The sequence below is a fragment of the Vulpes lagopus genome, chromosome 10 (genome assembly GCF_018345385.1).
Source record: "Vulpes lagopus strain Blue_001 chromosome 10, ASM1834538v1, whole genome shotgun sequence".
In the NCBI taxonomy this organism is placed as follows: Eukaryota; Metazoa; Chordata; class Mammalia; order Carnivora; family Canidae; genus Vulpes; species Vulpes lagopus.
The window spans coordinates 102,857,241-102,879,657 of NC_054833.1; the positions used below are offsets into that span (position 1 = coordinate 102,857,241).

A 22,417-nucleotide genomic window follows, 5' to 3' on the forward strand; every position below is an offset into this window, starting at 1 on the left:
TTACAGCTGATTAAACCTGTTGTTTTTTTGCCACTATATCTTCCCTTTCATTACAATTCACCTTTTGCCTGATTCTGTTGGGTATTAATGAACACACTTGGATTTAGGTAAGAAGAAATTTACTTAATATCTGTTTAGGGATAATGAGATATCAAATTTGCAAATGTACTTAATACAGAGTTCATTCAGTTATTCTAGCCAATTGGATGTAAAAATGGTTTCAAGAAATAAACTCCTGGGAACCCTGGGTGGCGCAGCGGTTTAGCGCCTGCCTTTGGCCCAGGGCGCGATCCTGGAGACCCGGGATCGAATCCCACATCGGGCTCCCGGTGAATGGAGCCTGCTTCTCCCTCCGCCTGTGTCTCTGCGCCTCTCTCTCTCTCTCTCTCTCTCTCTCTCTCTCTCTCTGACTATCATAAATAAATAAAAAATAAAATAAAATAAAATAAATAAAATAAAATAAAATCCCCCCAGATGATTCACATGCACATAAGGTTTGAGAAGCAGGAGTCTAGGCGATTCCAATGCATAGTCTGGGTTAAGGATAACTACAATTAAGAACACATCTTCCCATTAAAAAAAAAAAAAAAAAAAAACTCCTACTGCTCACTGACAAATTTACCTGGATTTCAGGCAGGAAGATGTAGGGCTAAATGTCATATAATGACATCTATGTATTTGTAGCAGCCACACACACTGGCACTAAGTATATAGTACAGATGAATCCAGATTGGAAATGTATAGAGCTGAAAGCTAGTCCATTAAAAATCCTTCCAAAGTTTACAACTCCCATATGAAGAACTTTGACAAAGGATTTCCCAAATTTGAAAACCATCTTAAAAATGACACTACTGGGGTGCCTGGTGGCTCAGTCAGTTTAAACATCAGCCTTCAGCTCAGGTCATGATTCCAGTGGCCTTGGAATTTAGCTCCATGTTAGGCTCCCTGATTAGCAGAGTCTACTTTTCCCTCTCCCTCTAGACCTCCTCCCTGCTCCTGCTCGCTCTCTCTTTCTCTTTCTCTCTCTCTCTCAAATAAATAAAATACTTAAAAAAAAAAAAAAGACACTACCAATAATGTGTTTTGAAGCTGAACTTAGTTCTAAGTTATCAAGAAAACAAAATAAGCTGTGATCAATCACCCTGGAGGAAATACTGCATTCTCTTCTGTTTATATAGAAAATATTCCAAAATAATTTTCAGGTAAAAATCGAATCAGAGTATATAGACAAAAATATAAGAAAATAAACATCGTATTATATTCAAGAATTAATAAACTGCTATTTTTCTGAACTTTCTAATGGCTATGGTTTTATTTGTGTATAATTGGAATTTGGCTCATCTTTCAATTATAAATTAATACCTGCTATCTAGTTTTGTATTTAAAATTTTGAATTGTAATTATTAACAGTTGCCAAGTTGTGTACATTTTAGGCCTCGGAAAACCGTGAACTACTATCAGCTTATTATAATTTTATACTTAGAAAATTAAAGAAATTAACATTTGTCAATGAATTTGTATTTATTAAGAGGGGACATGACTAAGAGAGATGCTTTAGTGTTGCTGTCAGTTATCTCAAATCCCATTGCTTTTAAGATGTATAGACAAAAAAAAACTTTGGATGATAGGCAAGTCTTTTTCTTATTGCAGATATATTTAGTGGGTCTTTGCTGGTGACTAAGGAAGTTAGTTTCTATCACCTGAGCGTCAATCCCTCCTCAGACCAATACAGGATTCTGGAGTCAGGAGACATGACATGTTTTGTGAATTACTGAAAATTTTATGGATTCGATAATGCTGCTAGATTTACCTACAGTATGTTAATTGGACCAAAAGGAGTTACAGGGGATGGTCAGGACCCTCTGGACCCTCAGGACCCTCAGTTTGTAGGACCCTCTACAAACTGCACATAGCTAAATGCTGTTCTAAGTCCAACTCGACAAAAAAGTAACGGGGTTTCAGAGAACTGCATCAGAAATGTTTAAAACTCCCTGAAGCACTATAGTCCAACGAAAGGCTTATTTTGCCTTCCATTCCTTGTACACATGTGAAGCTTTTGTCCTAACTTTTTAAGAAATCAGAAATGCATTCAAGGCACATTAACACAAATGTGCCTAAAAAGGCACCTTTAACGGGGACTGAAGCCGGAGAAAGAACTTCGGGCAAACATTTAAGAGTACCAGAAACATCCATACTCAAACGGTTCTCCTGCCAATTCTACTTCAATAGTTGGAACGCCAGTTACAACCGCTCAAGAGATTGTGGGTGGCCCTGAAAAGAGCCTTTTTCAACTCTAAATTTTTTTTACGCCCTCTCCCCGCGAATGCGGCGCGCCAGCTGGATGTCCTTGGGCATGATGGTGACGCGCTTGGCGTGGATGGCGCACAGGTTGGTGTCCTCGAAGAGCCCCACCAGGTAGGCCTCGCACGCCTCCTGCAGCGCCATGACGGCCGAGCTCTGGAAGCGCAGGTCGGTCTTGAAGTCCTGCGCGATCTCGCGCACCAGGCGCTGGAACGGCAGCTTGCGGATCAGCAGCTCCGTGGACTTCTGGTAGCGCCGGATCTCGCGCAGGGCCACCGTGCCGGGCCGGTAGCGGTGCGGCTTCTTGACGCCGCCGGTGGCCGGCGCGCTCTTGCGGGCCGCCTTGGTGGCCAGCTGCTTGCGCGGGGCCTTGCCGCCCGTCGACTTGCGCGCCGTCTGCTTCGTACGAGCCATAAGACGAAACTAAAGACACACCGACAACCTAGCGGGTAAGAGGCGAAAGATTCCATTATATACAGTAAGAAGCATTCTGATTGGCCTTGTAATTTTTCAAAAGATCTGGGCGCTAAAACCATTGGTCAAACGGTAAGCACATTGATTAATTACCGGAGAATCTGATTGGATAAATTATGCCACCTCTCTTTCTTTTCGGTATGTTTTATACTTTCACTAAGTATAGTATATGCTTAACCAGCCAATTAAGAAATAAACATGTAAAATGTAATTTGTGGTTCTGTTAAGTCTAGGTCGGGCCTGAAATTCTCCAAATTTCTTAGACTCGAAGGTTATTAATCCTGCTGGCCTGCACCCTTCATTGAGTACAATTTTGTCCTGTCTTTTCCCCTACGTTAGTTATTTTGAAGTAAATATCGGTTCGCCTAGATTGCCACTTCCTACTACTTTGGTCATTATAGCTCCCTTTAATACCGAGTTTTTCCCGTGGACTACATGACAGGGACCCTGGGTGTTATCTGGAACATCACACGTAAAGCACCTGGTCTGGTAATGCTAGATACACACAATGACCCCTGAGATAAAATGGTTTTTCGTAAAACTAAAAATTGTAAAAACCTTACGAGGTTGTATTGGTCAAAAAGCAAATTTCCTTTGTACATTTCACTCTACCTTCTTACAGCGAAACGACGTCGGCTATGCCCGTTTATTTGGATCGTAGCGTTAACTTAACCTTATATGTTACACAAAATGTTAAGAACTATCAACATGACATAAATTGGGCTACCAGCCTTTCTTGTGGAAATATGGATGGCTCTGAAAAGAGCCTTGAATTTGCTGTAGTAAAACTGTAAGCAAGTGCCCTCTGTACTAGATTTTACTTCCCTTTGGCCTTATGGTGGCTCTCGCTCTTCTTGGGCAGCAGCACGGCCTGGATGTTGGGCAGGACGCCGTCCTGCGCGATGGTCACGCGGCCCAGCAGCTTGTTGAGCTCCTCGTCGTTGCGGATGGCCAGCTGCAGGTGGCGCGGGATGATGCGCGTCTTCTTGTCGCGGGCCGCGTTGCCCGCCAGCTCCAGGATCTCGGCCGTCAGGTACTCCAGCACGGCCGCCAGGTACACCGGCGCGCCCGCCCCGACCCGCTCCGCGTAGTTGCCCTTGCGGAGCAGGCGGTGGACGCGGCCCACCGGGAACTGGAGCCCGGCCCGCGACGAGCGCGTCTTGGCCTTGGCGCGAGCCTTGCCTCCTTGCTTTCCCCGACCCGATGTTCCAGACAGCGGTGCCTGTATTTCCACACAAACGTACACAGCTCTGCTTGGGGGGGGGGCGGGGGAGGAAAAAAATTTTTATACGCAGCGCAGGGATAACCAACAATCTATCCCATTGGTCAAAATATGTTTGTCTCTGAATCCAATAGGAAGAGAAAACGTGAACCCTTAATTTGCATAAACCCTCCCCTTAGCGAAAGAGTTCTGATTTTACCCAACGAGAAGTGACAATTTTTGATACTTCATTTGCATTGAGGAACTATAAAAGAATGAGCTCCGGACCCTTCACAGCACTAATTGTGACTGCAATTAACGTTTCTTCAACTCTTAGGAAAGAACCATGCCTGAGCCTTCTAAATCTGCTCCGGCCCCGAAGAAGGGCTCCAAGAAAGCTATCACTAAGGCGCAGAAGAAGGACGGAAAGAAGCGCAAGCGCAGCCGCAAGGAGAGCTACTCCATTTATGTATATAAGGTGCTGAAGCAGGTGCACCCCGACACGGGCATCTCGTCCAAGGCCATGGGCATCATGAACTCGTTCGTCAACGACATCTTCGAGCGCATCGCGGGCGAGGCGTCGCGCCTGGCGCATTACAACAAGCGCTCGACCATCACGTCCAGGGAGATCCAGACGGCCGTGCGCCTGCTGCTGCCCGGGGAGCTGGCCAAGCACGCCGTGTCCGAGGGCACCAAGGCCGTCACCAAGTACACCAGCTCCAAGTGAGCGCTCTCCGAGCCACTATCCAACCCAAAGGCTCTTTTCAGAGCCACCCACTTTCTCCAAGAAGAGCTATAACCGCTATTTCGCAGCGGTGTAATTCAACTCTGCTACCATACGTTTGCGTTCTAGAGAGTCTAAAAAATAGGTTATCATTGAGGCAATTGTAGACCCGAGAATGGATTTTGAAAGTCCCATGGTCTTTTTTTTTTTTTTTTAAGAGACTCCTTTTTTTTTTCTTCGTGATAGTCAGAGAGAGGCAGAGACACAGGCAGAGGGAGAAGCAGGCTCCATGCACCGGGAGCCTGACGTGGAATTCGATCTCGGGTCTCCAGGATCCCACCCTGGGCCAAAGGCAGGCGCTAAACCGCTGCGCCACCCAGGGACCCCAGTCCCATGGTCTTTAAAGCGAAATACAGCACTGAGCGTAACGCCCAGCAGGGAACACCCATCTGCTGCGGGCTTGCCCTAAGCTTCAGGATACTTAGGATCCATCCCTTCCCCGTGTCTGCACGCTTCTAAAACATCGGGATTTCCCTGCTGGGTAAAGAAGTGGTTAGAGGTTTTCTGAATAGGGATAGATAATCCAGACTTGGCCTATTGGGAGGAGGCAAGGTCTGGGCGGTAAAAGAGCAGGTAGGGCCATAGATAACCTGGCCCTAAATACCCTAGCCTAAAGCACTGGGTAAACTAGACATAGTCGCCCGTGGTTCCTGTGGGCACCTCTATCGGGTATCCCTCAAGCTCTTTGCGCACAGATAAAATGAATTTGCTCTAGTTTCACATTAGAATTGTTTATCGATGGCAACATTCAATCTAGAGCCGTTTCAGTTTTGTTTGGGTCCCAGGAATCCGAGCTCCCATTTCCTGTTCTGAGTGTCCCTGGCTTTTCTGGAGTGCCAGTAGAAGGGCGGGGAGGATGGCTCTCTCGCTCTGGGAAGGACAAAAAGTTTGAATTTCCCGCTCTTCCTATCGCGCCACTTCATTGGCTGGCAGGGAGGGCCTGGGTTGGAGAGGAAGAGGTGCTGGCTTTTCTTAGCAAACCTTTTTCAATAAACGGAGACTCCAAAGATAATACCTAAAAGACAGAAAATGACGTTGTTTGAGGTAGAGGAGCTAATGGGACAGGTCTAGGTCCCGGGTTGGGGGCGGAGAGGCGGATGAGTAGGACTCAGCTGCAAAATGCCTATGAAAATGAGGAAAACAATGTTTTTCATTGGCTTATGAGCGTTTTATGGAGGTGACATGCAACAGTATGTCTTTGGATGAAGAAATGAAATCCACAGAATTTCCTTAAAAACATCCCTTTATGAAAAAAATGTAAATGATCTTTTCCCAGATTCTACAGGTCAGCCAACCTTTGTATGAGAAGTACTTCCAGTCTCAATAACGACAAATATAGTTGTGAAAGAGAGGGACGCCTGGGTGCCTCTGCGGTTGAGCGTCTGCCTTTGACTCAGGCCTTGATCCTGGAATCTCGGGATCCCTGCGGAGAGTCTGTTTCTCCCTCTGCCTGTGTCTCTGCCTCTCTCGGTGTGTCTCATGAATAAATAAATAAACTCTTAAAAGAGAGAGAGAGAGAGAGAGAGAGACCAGCCTTAAAAATTAATAATTATGAAAAGACCTCCTCCCCCACCCTTTAAATTATTGACTTCAGGGTACAATTTAAGAATCACTGACCCTTATGTTCTTCCCGTGGAGAGCTGAGATCTGGGTGGTAATATTATTTATTTTCTTTAAAATGATCTGATTTAGGGATTATTTTCTCCCCATTTTTTCCTTCAACAGACAGACTTTGGTCTGTCTGCTTGCTTTCTTTTTTCTTCCTCTCTTCTCTCTCTCCCTCCCTGCTCCCCTTCATTCCTAATATTTGAGGCTTTACCTAACAACTCCACCCTTAATTGACAAGTTCAAACTAAACTCGTAAACTAGTTTCGTAAACTCAAACCTAGGCCTTTTTGCCACCTCTGCTGAATACCTGGCTGATCTTTAACAAGTGAACTGAGAATTTAAAGAAATAAATAAAATAAAAAATCAGATGCCTGGACTCTGTGGTAGACCCCAGAGCGATAGGGGGTAGTGGTGAGAAAGCAGAAAAAAAATGCATAAAATCTCTCTGGTTGCATCTAATGAGGCACCAACTTTGGACTCAGCTGAGCCAGAAAGTAAGCCATCAAAGTGAAATTCTACAGGGTTTTATACATACACCCTAATAAACCACCCACGTTTTCTCCACAGTAAAAAAGCAATTGAGGAAAAAAATAACCTCTATTACTTCCCTGATTCTCCTTGCAGCCCCGGGAAGTTTCGCCTGCCTTCCTATCCAGCAAGGATGACCTGGAGGCAGGAACAGCTGAATCTGTGGGGCAGGGAAAGGGGAAGCTGCCCAGGGCTAAGTTCTGGGTGCCAGGAACAGGACAGAGGTCATTGGGGAATACTTTTAATTTGGAAGTTGAGAATTTGGAAAAGAGAAGAGAGATCCACAGGCAGATGGGGGGGGGGGGGGGCAGAAAGTGTTCATGATTTAGGAGGACACTGTTAGAAGTGGAATGCCCTGACCCTGCTTTGTGGCAGGTGATAGGATAAACTTCTCAGGTCTGTCTTTAACATTGCTCAGCAACATTTAATGTCTTTCTTCTTGGCTTTTCATTTCCATTACATAACATACACATTTAAGTGAATTCTTTTTAACTTCCTTGCAAAACCAGATCTGCCCCTTATTTTAAAATAATAAGCACCAACAACAATTTCAAATAAACAAATAAAAATCAACTGTAATTCCAATATCCAGGAATTTTTTGCCATCCATCTTACAGAAATTTTACTTTGTGCAAGTCTATACATATAGATACGTAAATGTCATATGAGATCATACTTTCTCTTATCCTGTAAAATTAATAGAGATCTTGGTACCAGGTGGACAGGGAAACCATGGGCCCTGGAGCCTCCACTTGGCCCTTCCCAACAAGGTCACCAAAGTTTCTTAGTCTTGTCACCAGGAAAAATTCAAGAACAGACTCACAACACAGAGGACGAGGGACACAAGTAGGAAAGTTTATTGATGTTAAAAGTATACTCTTGAGCTCTGAGAGAGGGAGAAAAGAGCTGCTTCTCCCAGATGGGGGTTTCTATTATCAACAGTTGTTAACTATGGGGCGGGATATCTATTATTGGAGGGGGAAGAAGGGTTTCCCACTCTTTCTTCCTAACCTACTCAGGGGTTTCCTGTTGTGGCACCGCCATCTGGGGCCTATCTGGTGCGATACAGCTCCTAGTGGAGTGCTGTCAGGACAGGCTTGGACCTTTGCCATGGCTGGCCATGGCCTCCCACTTGCTGGCCTCTGGGCATCCCCTTAGAGCCTCACTGCCTGCCTATTCTAATAGTACTAAAAAGAGAGCTATTGACAGGGCAACAATCCTCTCAACAACTGATATTTTTCTTTTGATCTGATTTATCTGAAAGGCAGGGCAAAGAGCTGAATAACCAAACATCTAGTCTTATCTTCCTGTGATTCGCCAACCTCTCCTTTGAAGCTCCAGGTCCCTACCCCATTCCTTAGCTAAAGATGGTACACAAGCCCCAATTGCCTTACTGCCTTTGGGTCTCATGTCTTTGAGAGGCTTTCATACATAAGAAATTATATTTGTTTTTCTGCTGTTAATCTGCCCTGTGTCAATGTAACTTTTTTTTTTTTTTTTAATATTTCATTTGTTTATTTGAGGGGGGGGGGAGCACACAAACAGGGGAAGAGGCAGAGGGAGAGGGAGTAGCAGGGTGCTTGCTGAGCAGGCAGCCCAATGTGTTGCAGAGCTCAATCCCAGAACCTTGGAATCATGACCGAAGCCAAAAGCAGACACCCACCTTGCTAAGCCACCCAGGTGCCCCTGTGTCAATGTGATTACTAAACCAGCCAAAGAGCCTAGAAGAGAAGAAGGGAACATTTTTCTATATTACCATTGCTGATTTACAGATGAAAACGAGCCATTTGTTGACTTCTATATATTTGCTAACTTTTTGTCTAGTTGTTCTATCAATTTTTAAGAGGATTATTGATCTGTCTACCTGTAATTGTGGATTTGCCTATTACTCCTTGCAGGTGTACCATTTTTTGCCTCATGTATTTTACAAGGCTGTTATTGGATGCTTACACATTTAGAATTGCTCAGTTTTCTTATCCGGTTGACCCTTTTATCATTCTATAATTCCCCTTTCTGTCTCTAGTAATTTTCTTTGCCGTGGTTTAGTTACCTGATATTAATATAGGCACCCTGATTCCTTGTGTCGATATTTGCAGTTTCTCTTCTACCCTGTCATTTCAACCTGAATGAAGTGAGTTCCTGTAGACAATGCAGAGGAACAATATTTGCCACCCTAAAATATGCCTCTCAGGCATAAGGATTACCTTCAACTTTTTTTTTTTTAATAGCAGACATTTAAAAAAGCTTTGAAAAAGTAGTAGACGTTAGTCTTTTATAAGAGAAATTTACATTACAAGGGAAATCTGCATTTGCAACAGTTTCTCTCTCTGTGCCAGGAAAAGAAGGATGACTAAAACTGAGAACCCACCGGAGAAGGCAAAGACTTAAATCTATCTAACAACCATAGTCTTGTTTTCTGTGCTTTGCCTGGTATCATCCCCAAACTGTCCTCCCTCCACCTGGAACATTTTTTGCCATTAGCTGGAGATGGTATTTAAGGTGGTGGCTTGGGCCATTTGAGGTATTGCTGAGTACTGGGTCTCACCCATATATACAGGAGTTATTGTGTATGTGTGTGTGTTTTAAAGCTCCTCTTTTCTCCTGTTAATCTGTTTTATATTATTGGAGGGGTCTCAGCTAATAATCTAGAAGAGTAGAGGGAAAATTATTTTTCCTCCCCTACCACAGCATCATTTGGAGCATATACTTTAATCTTCACTCGGATGACCTCTGTTTTTTAATGGATGTATTTAGACCACATACATTTAATTCAATTATTGACAACGATGGGGTTCAGAACATACTACCCCCAAAGATGGCACTTTGATGTACTGAATATCTTAAGATAAGAGGAGTTTGGGAAAACGGTAAAGCAGGAAGGTTACTTTGACCTCCTCTCCCTCATCCCTCTTCTTTAAAGGCAGGATTAGAAAAACATTACCAGAAACAGGGAATTTAGGGCTGAGAAGACTATATGAACAAACCTTGTTACTTCTTCACCATTTACTACCTACTGCCCAAAACCCCTGTCTTTTCATTTCTTTAGAAATGGATTTCAGGGGCACCTGCGTGGCTCGATTGGTTAAGCATCTGCCTTTGGCTCAAGTCATGATCCATGGGTCCTGGAATCGAGTCCCACATCAAGGCTCCCTGCTCAGTGGAGAGTTTGCTTCTCCCTCTTCCTCTGTTCATGCTCGCTCACTCTCTCTCTCAAATAAATAAATAAAATCTTAAAAAAAAAAAAAAAAAGAAATGTATTTCCTTGTGTAAAGATATAAAAGCTTCCTACTTTGGTCACTTCTGTAGGCCTTCATTTTTTTAGGAAAGCTTCTTAAAAAATGTAAAAGTTCCAATAACATTTGTATGTTTTTCTCCTGCTAGCTTATCTTTCTCAGTTTAATTATCAGACCCAGCCAGGGACTCTAAAAGGCTTTAAGAGAAATTTTTCTCCCATACATGTTAGGCCTTAACTTTGCCCATTTTACTTTTTATTTACTGGTGAATTTGTTTTTAATTTTTCCTTCACTATTGTTCATTTCTTTTCTTCTTCTTTTTTTTTTTTTAGTTCCTGCTTTCCTGTGGGCTATTTGAATATTTTCTTGAGGCACTTTGAATTTGACTCATCTATTGTCTTTGGAGAGTTTTTTAGTGGTTGTTCTAGGTATTAGATACACATAACATCACGGTACACTGGTATCTACATGTTACCAGTTCAACTGTACAAAGCTTATTCCCTTTTAAAATTTTTTATCCTCTCTTGTTTATAATTATCTGAAATATTTCCTCTATATACATTGAGAACCATATCAGATGTTAGAAATTTAGCTTCTAAACATAATTTAGAAAACTCAATAGGATTGTATTTACCCATATTTCTTTTTTTTTTCTTTCTTCCTTCCTAATGTTCCAAAAAACTTATATCATTTCCTTTCTTTTTTAAGAATTTCCTTTTGCCATTCTTCTATGGATAAATATGCCAACAACAAATTCCACCCTACCTCATTTGAGAATGTTTTTATTTCTCCATCAATTCCTAAAGGACAAGGAATTCAGAGTGACAGTGCCAGTTCTTTTAGCTCTTAAAAAATGTCACATTTCCTTATGATATGTTGTTTCTGATGAGACATCTGCTGTCACTTGAATTTATTTTTCCCTTTTATACATAGGTTTTGTCTTGCTGCTTTCAAGATTTATGTGTGTGTGTTTAGTTTGCATAGGTTTGATTATGATGCATTTTATAGCAAAAATATGTTTTGGTTTATTCTATGTGGGTGTTTGTGTAGGTTCTGAAATTTATAGGTTTAGGTCTTTTGTCAGATTTCAGAATTCTTGGTCATTTTTTCTTCAAATACTTGGATGTGGAGTCTATTTTTAAAGAAATAATATATATTTTTAAGAGGTAAACAACAGGTGGCTCTTAGAATAAATTAATGAGTCAAAAGCATTTATAACTGTAACTCTTGCAGTGTTCATGTGAGTGAGTCTAGGCTTGAACATCTTCAAACCCAGGGTCTTCCAAATGATTCTATTTATAGGGGAGGAACAACTTTTCTCTATACTGGGTCTAAGAATTCATTGGGTTTCCAACTGGGTCTAAGAACTCAACTGACACAGATTAATGGGATAAAAGTGAATAAGTTTTACAGGGCACCTGGGTGGCTCAGTTGATTATGTGTCTACCTTTAGCTCAGGTCATGTTCTCTGGGTCCTAGGATTGAGCCCTGCATCAAGCTTCCTGCTCAGCAGAATCTGCTTCTCTCCTTCTCCCTCTGCCTCTCCACACTGCTTGTTTTCTCACTCTCAAATCAATCTTTAAAATAAGAAAAAAAGGGATCCCTGGGTGGCGCAGCGGTTTGGCGCCTGCCTTTGGCCCAGGGCGCGATCCTGGAGAACCGGGATCGAATCCCACGTCAGGCTCCCGGTGCATGGAGCCAGCTTCTCCCTCCGCCTGTGTCTCTGCCTCTCTCTCTCTCTCTCTCTCTGTGACTATCATAAATAAAAAAAAAAAATAAAATAAGAAAAAAATATACAAGTTTTAATTATTTTTCTTTATATGCACATGGGAGTTTTTGCAAAAAAAAAAAAAAAGAAAATCCAAAGAAGTAGTTAGAATTTAATGCTTACCTAGTGTGTTGGACAAAGTACAGTAAATTATGATAAGGTGACAGGCAAATGGGGCTGGGGCTAGGGTAGTTCATTGTGTGAAGAGACAGGAAGATAGGAGTTTGACAATATTTGCACAGATTTCTCTCAGCCTCAACTTCCTGTCCATGGTGAGAAAGATGACTCTTTCTGGTGTACGGAGGACTTCTTTCACATAGGAATTTCAACTCCTGCTTTTAAGGGTGAAAAAAAAAAGGAGAAAATGAGATTGTCCTCACAGCTGTTCTTTTTCAAATTCTTGTAACTCAAACTAGTCTATATGCCATAGTAGCATACTTGGGGAGGGCATGTTCTGGACTCTTTCACCAATAACCTTAATGCCAGCTGATTTTTTTCAAGTGTATTCAAGTAACATCATACTTTTTTTTATTTATATTCAACAAAGAACAGGTATTTTCTTTCCTTATTTATACAAACCCATATGCGTCAAAGTGTCCTGCACCTGGCAGAAGAGGTGTTACTGGGGACAACTACTTTTTTTCTCATATTTTTGGAAGAATTTACACCATCATCTCCCTCCTCATATCTGCCCTCCACATTATTTTTCAGAGACAAATGCCTAGAATTTGCTGATTTTGAGAACTTGCTATTAGGATCTCATCAAGTTGTTCTACAGAGGAGAGGTCCAGTGTTTGTTGATTTGTGTGACACAGGGCTACCTAGATAACTAGGTTTATTCTCATTCATGATTCAGTGGATATAGATTCTTGATGCTATGACTGTTCGCAGTTCAGCTTCTAGTCTGGGTTTTTGAAACAGCCCTTAATCCTGCCTTCTATTTTGCCTAGTGCTGTACATGTACATACCCACTGCTCCATCCAAAGTGACCTACAATGTATTCAGGAAATTGAATCAGTTCTATCTCCTGGCCCTTGGCTGCTGATATTCCCTTGGCCTTGGATGCATTTGGCCTTTTACTGAAGCATTTATTCTTCTTGTTCCGCTAGCTTTTTCACCTCTTTCAGGTTCGAGCTCAAATGTTACCCTCTTAGTGACACTTGCCCTGATTATCCCTGTATGTCTCATGTATGCCCATTTCCTACTTTTTGTTTGTACCACTCGTCACCAAAAAATGCATCATAGATTTTTACTACATATTTAGCTTATTGTGGGCCTGTCTACACTAGAAGAGCATCACCACAAGGGTACACACAGGATGCTATCTGCTTTTTTCACTGCTGTGCTCCAAGTACCTGGAACACTGGCATGTATATATACAATGACTGAATGTTCAATGTTTATCTCCCTTGTGAATTCTCCTGTCCCTTCTAATTCACAGGGATTACTATTCTCCTCCACATTGCTGCTTCTTCTTCTTCTTCTTCTTCTTATTATTATTATTATTATATTACTATTATTAAAGCCTTCATTTTGGGATGTAGAATGCACAACTCTTTAGAATCCAGACATACAAGCCTTCCCTTTCCAAAAGAGTATCAAGATTTCAAGGCAGAATTTGAGATATCTTTTTATATCTCCATCTGGGGTCTTGCAAAGACACTGAGCCAGGGGTTATTGTTTATCACTGCTGTTGATAGTGAAAATAATGATAAAAAAAATTAAAAGGAGGTTGAATATTGTTACAAGAAAAAATCATAAGAGTGAAAAGACTTAGGAGGCAAAAAAGAAACAGAAGATGAGCACCTTCACACTCCTGCCAGGTTCCCTGGATCAAAAGATGGTTTTCAGACAGAGTTGGTTTATGTACAGATTTTCTTACACATAGGCTCTTGTTCCTTTTACCATCCTGTTTGGGAATCAGAAGATCTTTAAGCTTGAGCCTGCAAAGATTCCTGAAAGAATTATTCCCCTCCATCTGGGCCCCATCTAGTTCTATCTCATGGACTGTAAAAGGAAAAATAGCATTTCTCCCAGCAATCTCTCTTGACAACAGAGGAATTTCCTGACCCAACTAGAATCCTAGTTGGGAAAAGAGAAGGTAGAATTGGGAATGGCACTGGGAATGATGACTTTCCCAGTCAGGAGTTTGCAGTCCTTGGTCTCATTAACTCAGCATGAGCCTGCACAAGGTAAAACAATGGATCTCAGTCTCTATAAATTTTTCAATCTCTAAAATGAAAACAGTGCTCTATATACCTCAGGGTGGTCCCATAAGGCCACAACTGTAAGATAAAGGTCAAAACAGAAAACTTGCTGTCGTAGGTCAGGGGCTGGACAGTCCAGTTCCTGCCTTCAGTTTTCATTGTTCAGATATTTTGAGACATGGGCTCTGACAAAGAATAGTGTGGGGTTTTTTGTTTGTTTGTTTGTTTTAGATTTGCTTATTTATCTGAGAGCAAGCATGGAGGAAAGGAGGAGGGCAGATGGGGCGAGGAGAGCAGAGGGAGACAAAATCTCAAGCCAACTCCACACTGAGAGCAGAGGCCCACCCTGGGGCTCCTGGGGCACAGTCCCACAACCCTAAAATCAGGACCAGAGCCTACACCAAGAGTCCCATGCTTAACCAACTGCGGTACCCAGGAGCCCCGGAAGAATTGTTCCTTTCTTTTCTATTGTGACTTTCAAAAAGTTAAAGCAACTGCTGGCATAGATATACTTCTTAAATGTTATTTATTTTGCAATTTTTGCTTATTCTTTTCCACAATTGATCACAATCCTAGAAAAACGACAGCCAAAAGAGCAATGAGGAACATCACTTCCGCTTCTGATTGCATTTTTAAAAAGTATTATTGAAAGAATTAAACTCAGTTATTAACATTAAAATAAAAGCCTTTTGTAGCATTTAAAAACCTCCCGCTAGACAGAGGGCTTGTATGCAAATGAAGGATGCTGACTCTGATTTTCCATTGGTAATTGAATGTAGCCAATGGGAGACCGGCAAGCAGCCTACCTCCCGTTAGTATAAATACTTCTCTCGCTCTCAGCCCGGCTCTAGATCGCTCGCGTTTTTTCAGAGCGCGTTTCCTTTCTCTTACATTTGCCATGTCTGGGCGCGGGAAGCAGGGCGGCAAGGCTCGCGCCAAGGCCAAGACGCGCTCGTCGCGGGCCGGGCTCCAGTTCCCGGTGGGCCGCGTCCACCGCCTGCTCCGCAAGGGCAACTACTCGGAGCGGGTCGGGGCGGGCGCGCCGGTGTACCTGGCGGCCGTGCTGGAGTACCTGACGGCCGAGATCCTGGAGCTGGCGGGCAACGCGGCCCGCGACAACAAGAAGACGCGCATCATCCCGCGCCACCTGCAGCTGGCCATCCGCAACGACGAGGAGCTCAACAAGCTGCTGGGCCGCGTGACCATCGCGCAGGGCGGCGTCCTGCCCAACATCCAGGCCGTGCTGCTGCCCAAGAAGACCGAGAGCCACCACAAGGCCAAGGGGAAGTAAAACTCCCCCCCCCCCCATGGGCTTTTTCCTAACCAAGAAAGAGTTAACAACCTAAAAAGGCTCTTTTAAGAGCCACCCACATTTTCCATGAAAAGAGCTGGTTCGCTTTTAAGTATTAATCTTTGAAAATCGAAGGTGAACTATCCTCAGTTTTCCTCAGAAACCTTTAGTTCCCGAAAAAAAGCCCATGACGTTCGTTTCGACGGTACTGTTTAGCCATACGAGGTGGGCTAGATTCCAAGTTCAGCAGAAAAGGTACTTATTCGACATAAGTTTGAAATGAAAGTTCTTCGCAAGCATCGTAGCTCACGTTTTCTAAAACAATAATAAAAACAGCGGAAATTTTCATTTGGACGTTTGTAGTTTTAAGATGTTGGGAACCCAAGTTCTCTAGGTCTATAGGTCTAAAGTTGATGGGAACGTTGCACATAACCAGTCACAGACCCTTGATAGTTCGCGCTTGTAAATAAGGGGCATTTTCCCAACTCTCCACAGTATTTGTGCCACACCCAAGAAATAATTTCATTTTAGACGCAGCCCACTTGTATTTTCCCCTAAGCACCTGCAAATTACCTTGATGCCTTCTTTTTTAAAAAAACCATTGGATATTACTATATTGCTTTGCACGACTACCTTACATTTCAGAATAACCTGAAGCTCTCTATGCATGCAGGATTTTTGTACTCGGTGGATATAAGAAGGGGAAACGGTAAATAAATGACGTCAGAATAGCTAGAGTGAGGGGCAGGGTTTAGGATCTCTTCACCAACCCGAAAGCAACTGTTAATCCGGGCACCCGGCACGGAGCTGGGCCAATCGGGGAGGGCGCGGGTAGTTTTTGAATGTTTGGGGGCCCAATAGTTGTCGGCCTGGCTGTATAAAAGAAGGAGGGCTATTCGGTTTTCACCGGTTTTTGGGAAGGTCTTTTTCCGCTCTCAAAATGGCTCGCACGAAGCAGACGGCGCGCAAGTCGACGGGCGGCAAGGCTCCGCGCAAGCAGCTGGCCACCAAGGCGGCCCGCAAGAGCGCGCCGGCCACCGGCGGCGTCAAGAAGCCGCACCGCTACCGGCCCGGCACGGTGGCCCTGCGCGAGATCCGGCGCTACCAGAAGTCCACGGAGCTGCTGATCCGCAAGCTGCCGTTCCAGCGCCTGGTGCGCGAGATCGCGCAGGACTTCAAGACCGACCTGCGCTTCCAGAGCTCGGCCGTCATGGCGCTGCAGGAGGCGTGCGAGGCCTACCTGGTGGGGCTCTTCGAGGACACCAACCTGTGCGCCATCCACGCCAAGCGCGTCACCATCATGCCCAAGGACATCCAGCTGGCGCGCCGCATACGGGGGGAGAGGGCGTAAGTGTTTGGTCAAGGAGCGCCAACTTGAAACCCAAAGGCTCTTTTCAGAGCCACCCACTTAACTCCACAGAAGTGCTGTGATCGCTAGTTAACCAGGACTACACTAAATGTATTAGGAACCAGCTTTTACCTGATCATTGGTATCCCCCCCCCCCCCCCGGCTGAAGGATCATTTTTCAACAACGAAAAGGGCAAAAAGCATTTACGATTTTTTTTTAAGTAAATGAGTGCAGGTTGACTGAAACAGTTGTTTAAACACCAGTGTGGCACGTGGGCTGTCCACTTCAGCGGTTTGGATCTTCCTGGGATCTTTTTAAAACCGCAGATTCTAGAATATAACCTCTAAGAGCCTCTTTGCTCATCGGTGTCCATGATGTTTGGAAAGTGTTCAGATTCTGAATCCAAGTTTGAAAGTATAACAGATATTTACGTGTTTTTAGTATTTATCAGATAAGACTCCTCACCTAAGTTTTACGTTTTTACTTTTTGGTTAGCCTGAAGTGGTCTCATGACTGGTAAGGCTCCAACTTCTTGCATGTTTATAGCTACCTACCCATTCATAAGTGTTGATCAGTTGATGAAGCATAATTTATCAAGTCCCTTTATTTAATACATTATTTGTGGCCCTTCTACAGGTTGGTTGTATGGCTTTATTTCTTACAGGGCCGTGCTACATTATTTTTCATTTTCTCACCTGTAGTTTCCATTCAAGTTTAGGAGTTGTAACCCAATTTTCTTTTATCTTGCTCTTTTTTGGAGTTGGGGATTCAGTATTGGAAAGAAGATGACCCCCCTACCCTAAGAACAGTAGCTGACTTGAAAAAAATAACTTCTTTTGAAGTTTAATTTCCATATTTCACCTCATTGTTTTGGAAAACAATTATTTTCACAATTGCTACCTTTAGCCTTACGAAAGTACAGAATGCTGTAGAACATGACAGACCCCAAATTCCAAAAGTTTTGCTTGTTTGGCTCTCTACACTTTAGCTCTTAAACACCTCAAAGTTTGGGGCCTGTCTGAGATGTCAGTTGATGTACTGTATTAAATCGTGGACAACTCAACAAGAAACACAAAACACAGAAGATTAAACTTGAATTATATAGTTTCCTTGGATTTATTTACATTCCATGATTTTAATAAAGCAACTTTTCCTTTACAACATACTTGCATTTAAAAAAATAAGATTGGACATTTCTGTGTGTTTGTGTGTGTCACTGTGTTATATTTTTGACATTCCACTTTTCCAGACTCTTGTACATGGAACCCTGGCACAGACCCCCTGCTACCCCTCTAAAGGGTCTGTCAGAGACTCCAGGGACCTTGTCTGGAAGTAGGGTGACTGCTCTCCAGCTCTGGGTACCAGCTGAAGTCCAATTCTCTAGGGTTTTCTTATATCTGTGCTGGCTCTTACGTACCTTGTTTGGCTTTTTCCCCCTAATATTTTCTGTATCTGTTAGGAAAAGGGTATTTTAGGTACAGGCCCTGAGAGGATAGCTTTAAAAAAGTAAAAGTACTCATTGGTGTCTGAGGGTTAGATGGCTTGGGGACAGTGGCTCAGAAGGGCTGTTCCTTACCCCACACCTGCCACTCCTTTCCCAGCCAAGGGTCAAGAATCAAGGCTTTACATCTTCATTTACTTGAGCCCCTCAACAGAATAATTGCCCAGTGTCTAGGAAGGTAAATTTAGCACCCTCTTAGAATTTATAACTTTGTTCTCCAGGAGTACTCTGGAAGATGGCAGCACAGAGCAGCATTTAGATGGTAGATTGCCTGCATTCAAATCCCAGTTGTACGAGTTACTGTGCCCTTCTACCCACAGTGATTTCTCCATCAGAAAAATGGGAATACTACCTACCTCAGAACTGTTATTGTGATAACATGAGTTGATTTTTGGACACATAGCATTGTATGAATACTATCAATTTCTCTGAGCTATTATTTTCCCCCCTAAAAAAAATTCTAAGATTTTTTAAATTAAAATACAAATGCAAAATTTAGCTTCTAAATTTCCTTTTCATTTGGCATGACATTGTCACTCAGTTTGGAAATAAAACTTCAGTAGGAATTGTAAAATCAAAGAATGGAAGAAATTCACATTTGCGAAAAAAAATTTACTGAACATATTGAACTGGAGGCTTTTCTAACATTTTAATATCATTGCATTAAACATTTATTACTTTTTATTAGCAGAGTGGCTAAGGTAACGCTGGAGGAAAAAATGGAGTGTTTAATGTACAAACTGTATCTTTGAAATAGCTGTTGCAAGGTCCTCAGTCCCATAGGATTTTTCTCTCCCAGGCACCATAGAGTGATATTAACACAGAGTGAAGTTTGCAGCTAATGCTGTTGGTGTTTAGAACCACGTTTGGTTTGTTACAGACTTTAAGAAGAGAGGAGGAAACCAAAATCAGGGTGCATTTTTCAGAGTTAAAAATTCAGCAGTAACCCTTCCAGTCATCCCAAGAGAAGTGACTTACTAAGCAATGAGTGGTTTAGGGAGACTTAACAGTGGAAAGTCAGTTGAGAGACTGAACTGCATTCCAGCAGTGGCTTCAGAGCAGCCAGAAAGCTGACAGGGTCAATGCTCCCTTGGTCAGTGCATGGGAGTATTTTCAGACAACCATATTTGACATGTCATGTATGAAAAACAAAACAGTCTGTCAATTAATAGGTGAATGGATAAAGGGGCACCGAGGTGGCCCAGTGGTTGAGCATCTGCCTTTGGCTCAGGCGGTGATCCAGGGGTCCTGGTATCAAGTCCCACATTAGGCTCCCTAGAGGGAGCCTGTTTCTCCCTCTGCTTATGTCTCTGTCTCTCATGAATAAATAAAATATTTTGAAAAAAATAAAGAAAATGTGGTATATATAATTGATCCTTGAACAATCAGGGTTTAAACTGGCTGAGCCCACTTATTTGCAGAGTTTTTTCCAATAAATACGACATGCTGCTGTAAACGTTTCTTCCTTATGATTCTTTTGGTAACATTTTCTTTTCTCTGGTTTACTTTATGTAAGAATGCAGCATAGAATACATATATAAACTATGTTAATAGACTTTATTAGGGTAAGGCTTCTATTCAACTATGGTTTTGGTAGTTTAGGGTCCGTCAAAAGTTATATTCGGATTTTCAAGTGTGCAGGGGTCAGCGCCCCAACCCCTGCATAATTCAAGGGTCAACTGTATATACAGGGGAATATTAGCATAAAAAGAGGATGAAATCTTGCTATTCATATGGATGGACTGACAGGGCATATGCTAAATGAAATAAGGTAGATAAAGTCAAATGCCATATGATTTCACTTACGTGTGGAATCTAAAAAAACATAACGAAGAGACAAATACAGAGAACAAATTGGTAGTTGTGGGGGTGGGGGTAACAGGCAAAATAGGTGAAGGTGATTAAAAGGTACAAACTTCCAGTTATCCGACAAATAAGTCACAAGGATGCAAAGTATAGCATAGGGAATATAATTATAATGACTTTGGTAACAGGTGGCAAAAACACTTATGATGAGCATTTCATAATGTATGTAACCTCAATTTACTGCCGCACACCTAAAACTAGTATAATGTATGTCAGCTATACTTCAATTGAAGACAAAAGTAAAAAATCCAGAATTCATCAACGTCTTGTACTTTATTACATGGTGTTATTTAAGACGAACGTTCACTATTATATAGGTATCTGTGTTGTCTATATTGTTGGGAGTTAAAGAAGAGTGACTTTTCTGGTTTTAGACTCTCCTGCGTCTGTTTCCTAAAAATAATCTGTTCTAACAGCCCTTATGTCCAAGGCCTATTTTGGGGTGTCATGTTCTGCTCCCCTTCCTACCCAAGTGGCCCATTTTGCGACGCCAGGTCTTATTTTGGGGTGGCATCTGGGGGTACCCTTCCCAGCTAACAATTACTCCAATGGGGACGAGGAAGTGCAGGACTGTGTTGGAAACTGGAAGCCCCTAATCACATTCTGCTAAGTAAGAAGGGGAGGCTGCAGATGCGAACAGCCCTGGGGTGCGGAACCCGCCGAGCTCGGCGGCGAGCGCCCTGCTCCGTCTCTCACGTGACGGTCCCGGGAGCGCGGCCCGAGGGGGCGGAGCCTGAGGAGGCGGAGCCCGAGGAGGGGCCGAAGCCCCGCTTCCCGCCCGCGCCTTCAGTTCTCAACGAGGTCCGACGCCTGCTTATAATTACTCCCGGCGGAGGCGCAGGCCCAGCGCCGTGAGGTCGTCGCACGCAGCGCTTTGGCCATGTCTGGTCGCGGCAAGGGCGGGAAGGGGCTGGGCAAGGGCGGCGCCAAGCGCCACCGCAAGGTGCTGCGCGACAACATCCAGGGCATCACCAAGCCCGCCATCCGGCGGCTGGCCCGGCGCGGCGGCGTCAAGCGCATCTCGGGCCTCATCTACGAGGAGACCCGCGGGGTGCTCAAGGTGTTCCTGGAGAACGTGATCCGGGACGCCGTCACCTACACGGAGCACGCCAAGCGCAAGACGGTCACGGCCATGGACGTGGTCTACGCGCTCAAGCGCCAGGGCCGCACCCTCTACGGCTTCGGGGGTTAGAAATTTCATCCTGTATTTGCTCTTCAAAGGCCCTTTTTAGGGCCGCCCACGTTTTCTTAAACAGGGCTGTACGCGTATTGATTGATTCGGGCCTTTTGTTGGGGGCCAAGTGTTAATTTCCCCGATTACCTGTCAAGAGCTAGGTACAAGTCCGGGCAACAGGGGCCGCTGGGTGCCCGCCCAACCAATCCGGTAGCCACATAGTGCGTGGCCAGGTTTCGCGCCAGTCAGGACCGGCCCTGGCTTGGGGCGACCAATGAGGAGCCGTCTAGAGCCGCCCGGGCCTGGCGGGAAACGGCCGCCCGCTTACTCCGGGAGGCGGTCACGCCTGCCCTTGTCCGGAAGGAATAGAACCACACCCCGTGCTGCGGCAGGAGGTGGTGTTCCAGTCGCCGCTCAGTCGCCCCTGAGCTCCTTAGTCTGGGGACGTTCGGTAAATGCAAGGTTGCGGGAGGGTGCCCGTCCCACCTCACGGGATGTTAACATGAAGATCCATTGATTGCCAGAGAGAAGCTACGTGTTTGTTCCCAACGCGTTTGCCACCCAGCGACGTCAGGACAGGAGCAGTCCTTGGCCGCCACCGCTCCGCTTGGAGTCCGCCTGTGAGGCCAAGTGTCCTCCCCGCTCTGCAGCCGGTAGCCTTAGATTTTGAGGTATTCCGGCATTTTTAGTCTCCGGCCCCCGGGCGCCAACAAGTCCTTGGCTAAGCAGAATCTGGGAGTTCCCACTTAGGAGATCTGGTCTCCCGACTGCTCGAGTTCCTAAGGCCTCTGGTAGGTGCCAACACGAGGGCTCCAGGGAAGGGCTCCCTCTGGGACTGGCTCAGACTGTCCTGCACCTTCCCCTTCGACCCTTTGCCAGGTCTTCTCTCTTCTGCCTCCTGTAAATGGTTTTTAATGAACCCCTCAGACATCGTCAAAAAGTGTTTTGAAGTATGCCCTCAAACTGATAAAACAACTGTATTTTTTTAATTTTTATTTATTTGTTTATGATAGGCACACAATGAGAGAGAGAGGCAGAGACACAAGCAGGCTCCATGCACCGGGAGCCCGATGTGGGATTCGATCCTGGGTCTCCAGGATCGCGCCCTGGGCCAAAGGCAGGCGCCAAACCA

The 22,417-nt window shown here is 44.1% G+C and overlaps 3 protein-coding genes across 3 annotated transcripts; all 3 read left to right on the plus strand.

Annotated features, from left to right (window-relative positions):
• The first annotated feature begins 4,322 nt into the window (after positions 1-4,322).
• Positions 4,323-4,721, plus strand: LOC121499637 (histone H2B type 1-B). The gene has a single exon (XM_041770506.1). It carries the CDS (start codon positions 4,323-4,325, stop codon positions 4,701-4,703), a length of 381 nt encoding a protein of 126 aa, XP_041626440.1. The 3' UTR covers positions 4,704-4,721.
• A 10,265-nt stretch (positions 4,722-14,986) lies between these two features.
• Positions 14,987-15,439, plus strand: LOC121499635 (histone H2A type 1-B). Its single transcript, XM_041770504.1, has one exon. The coding sequence runs from the start codon at positions 15,003-15,005 to the stop codon at positions 15,393-15,395; it is 393 nt and encodes a 130-aa protein (XP_041626438.1). The 5' UTR covers positions 14,987-15,002; the 3' UTR covers positions 15,396-15,439.
• Positions 15,440-16,321: 882 nt separating this feature from the next.
• LOC121499640 (histone H3.1-like) lies at positions 16,322-21,344 on the plus strand. The gene is made up of 2 exons (XM_041770509.1): positions 16,322-16,664; positions 20,982-21,344. The coding sequence occupies exons 1-2, from the start codon at positions 16,336-16,338 to the stop codon at positions 21,301-21,303; spliced, it is 651 nt and encodes a 216-aa protein (XP_041626443.1). The 5' UTR covers positions 16,322-16,335; the 3' UTR covers positions 21,304-21,344.
• The last annotated feature ends 1,073 nt before the right edge of the window (positions 21,345-22,417 follow it).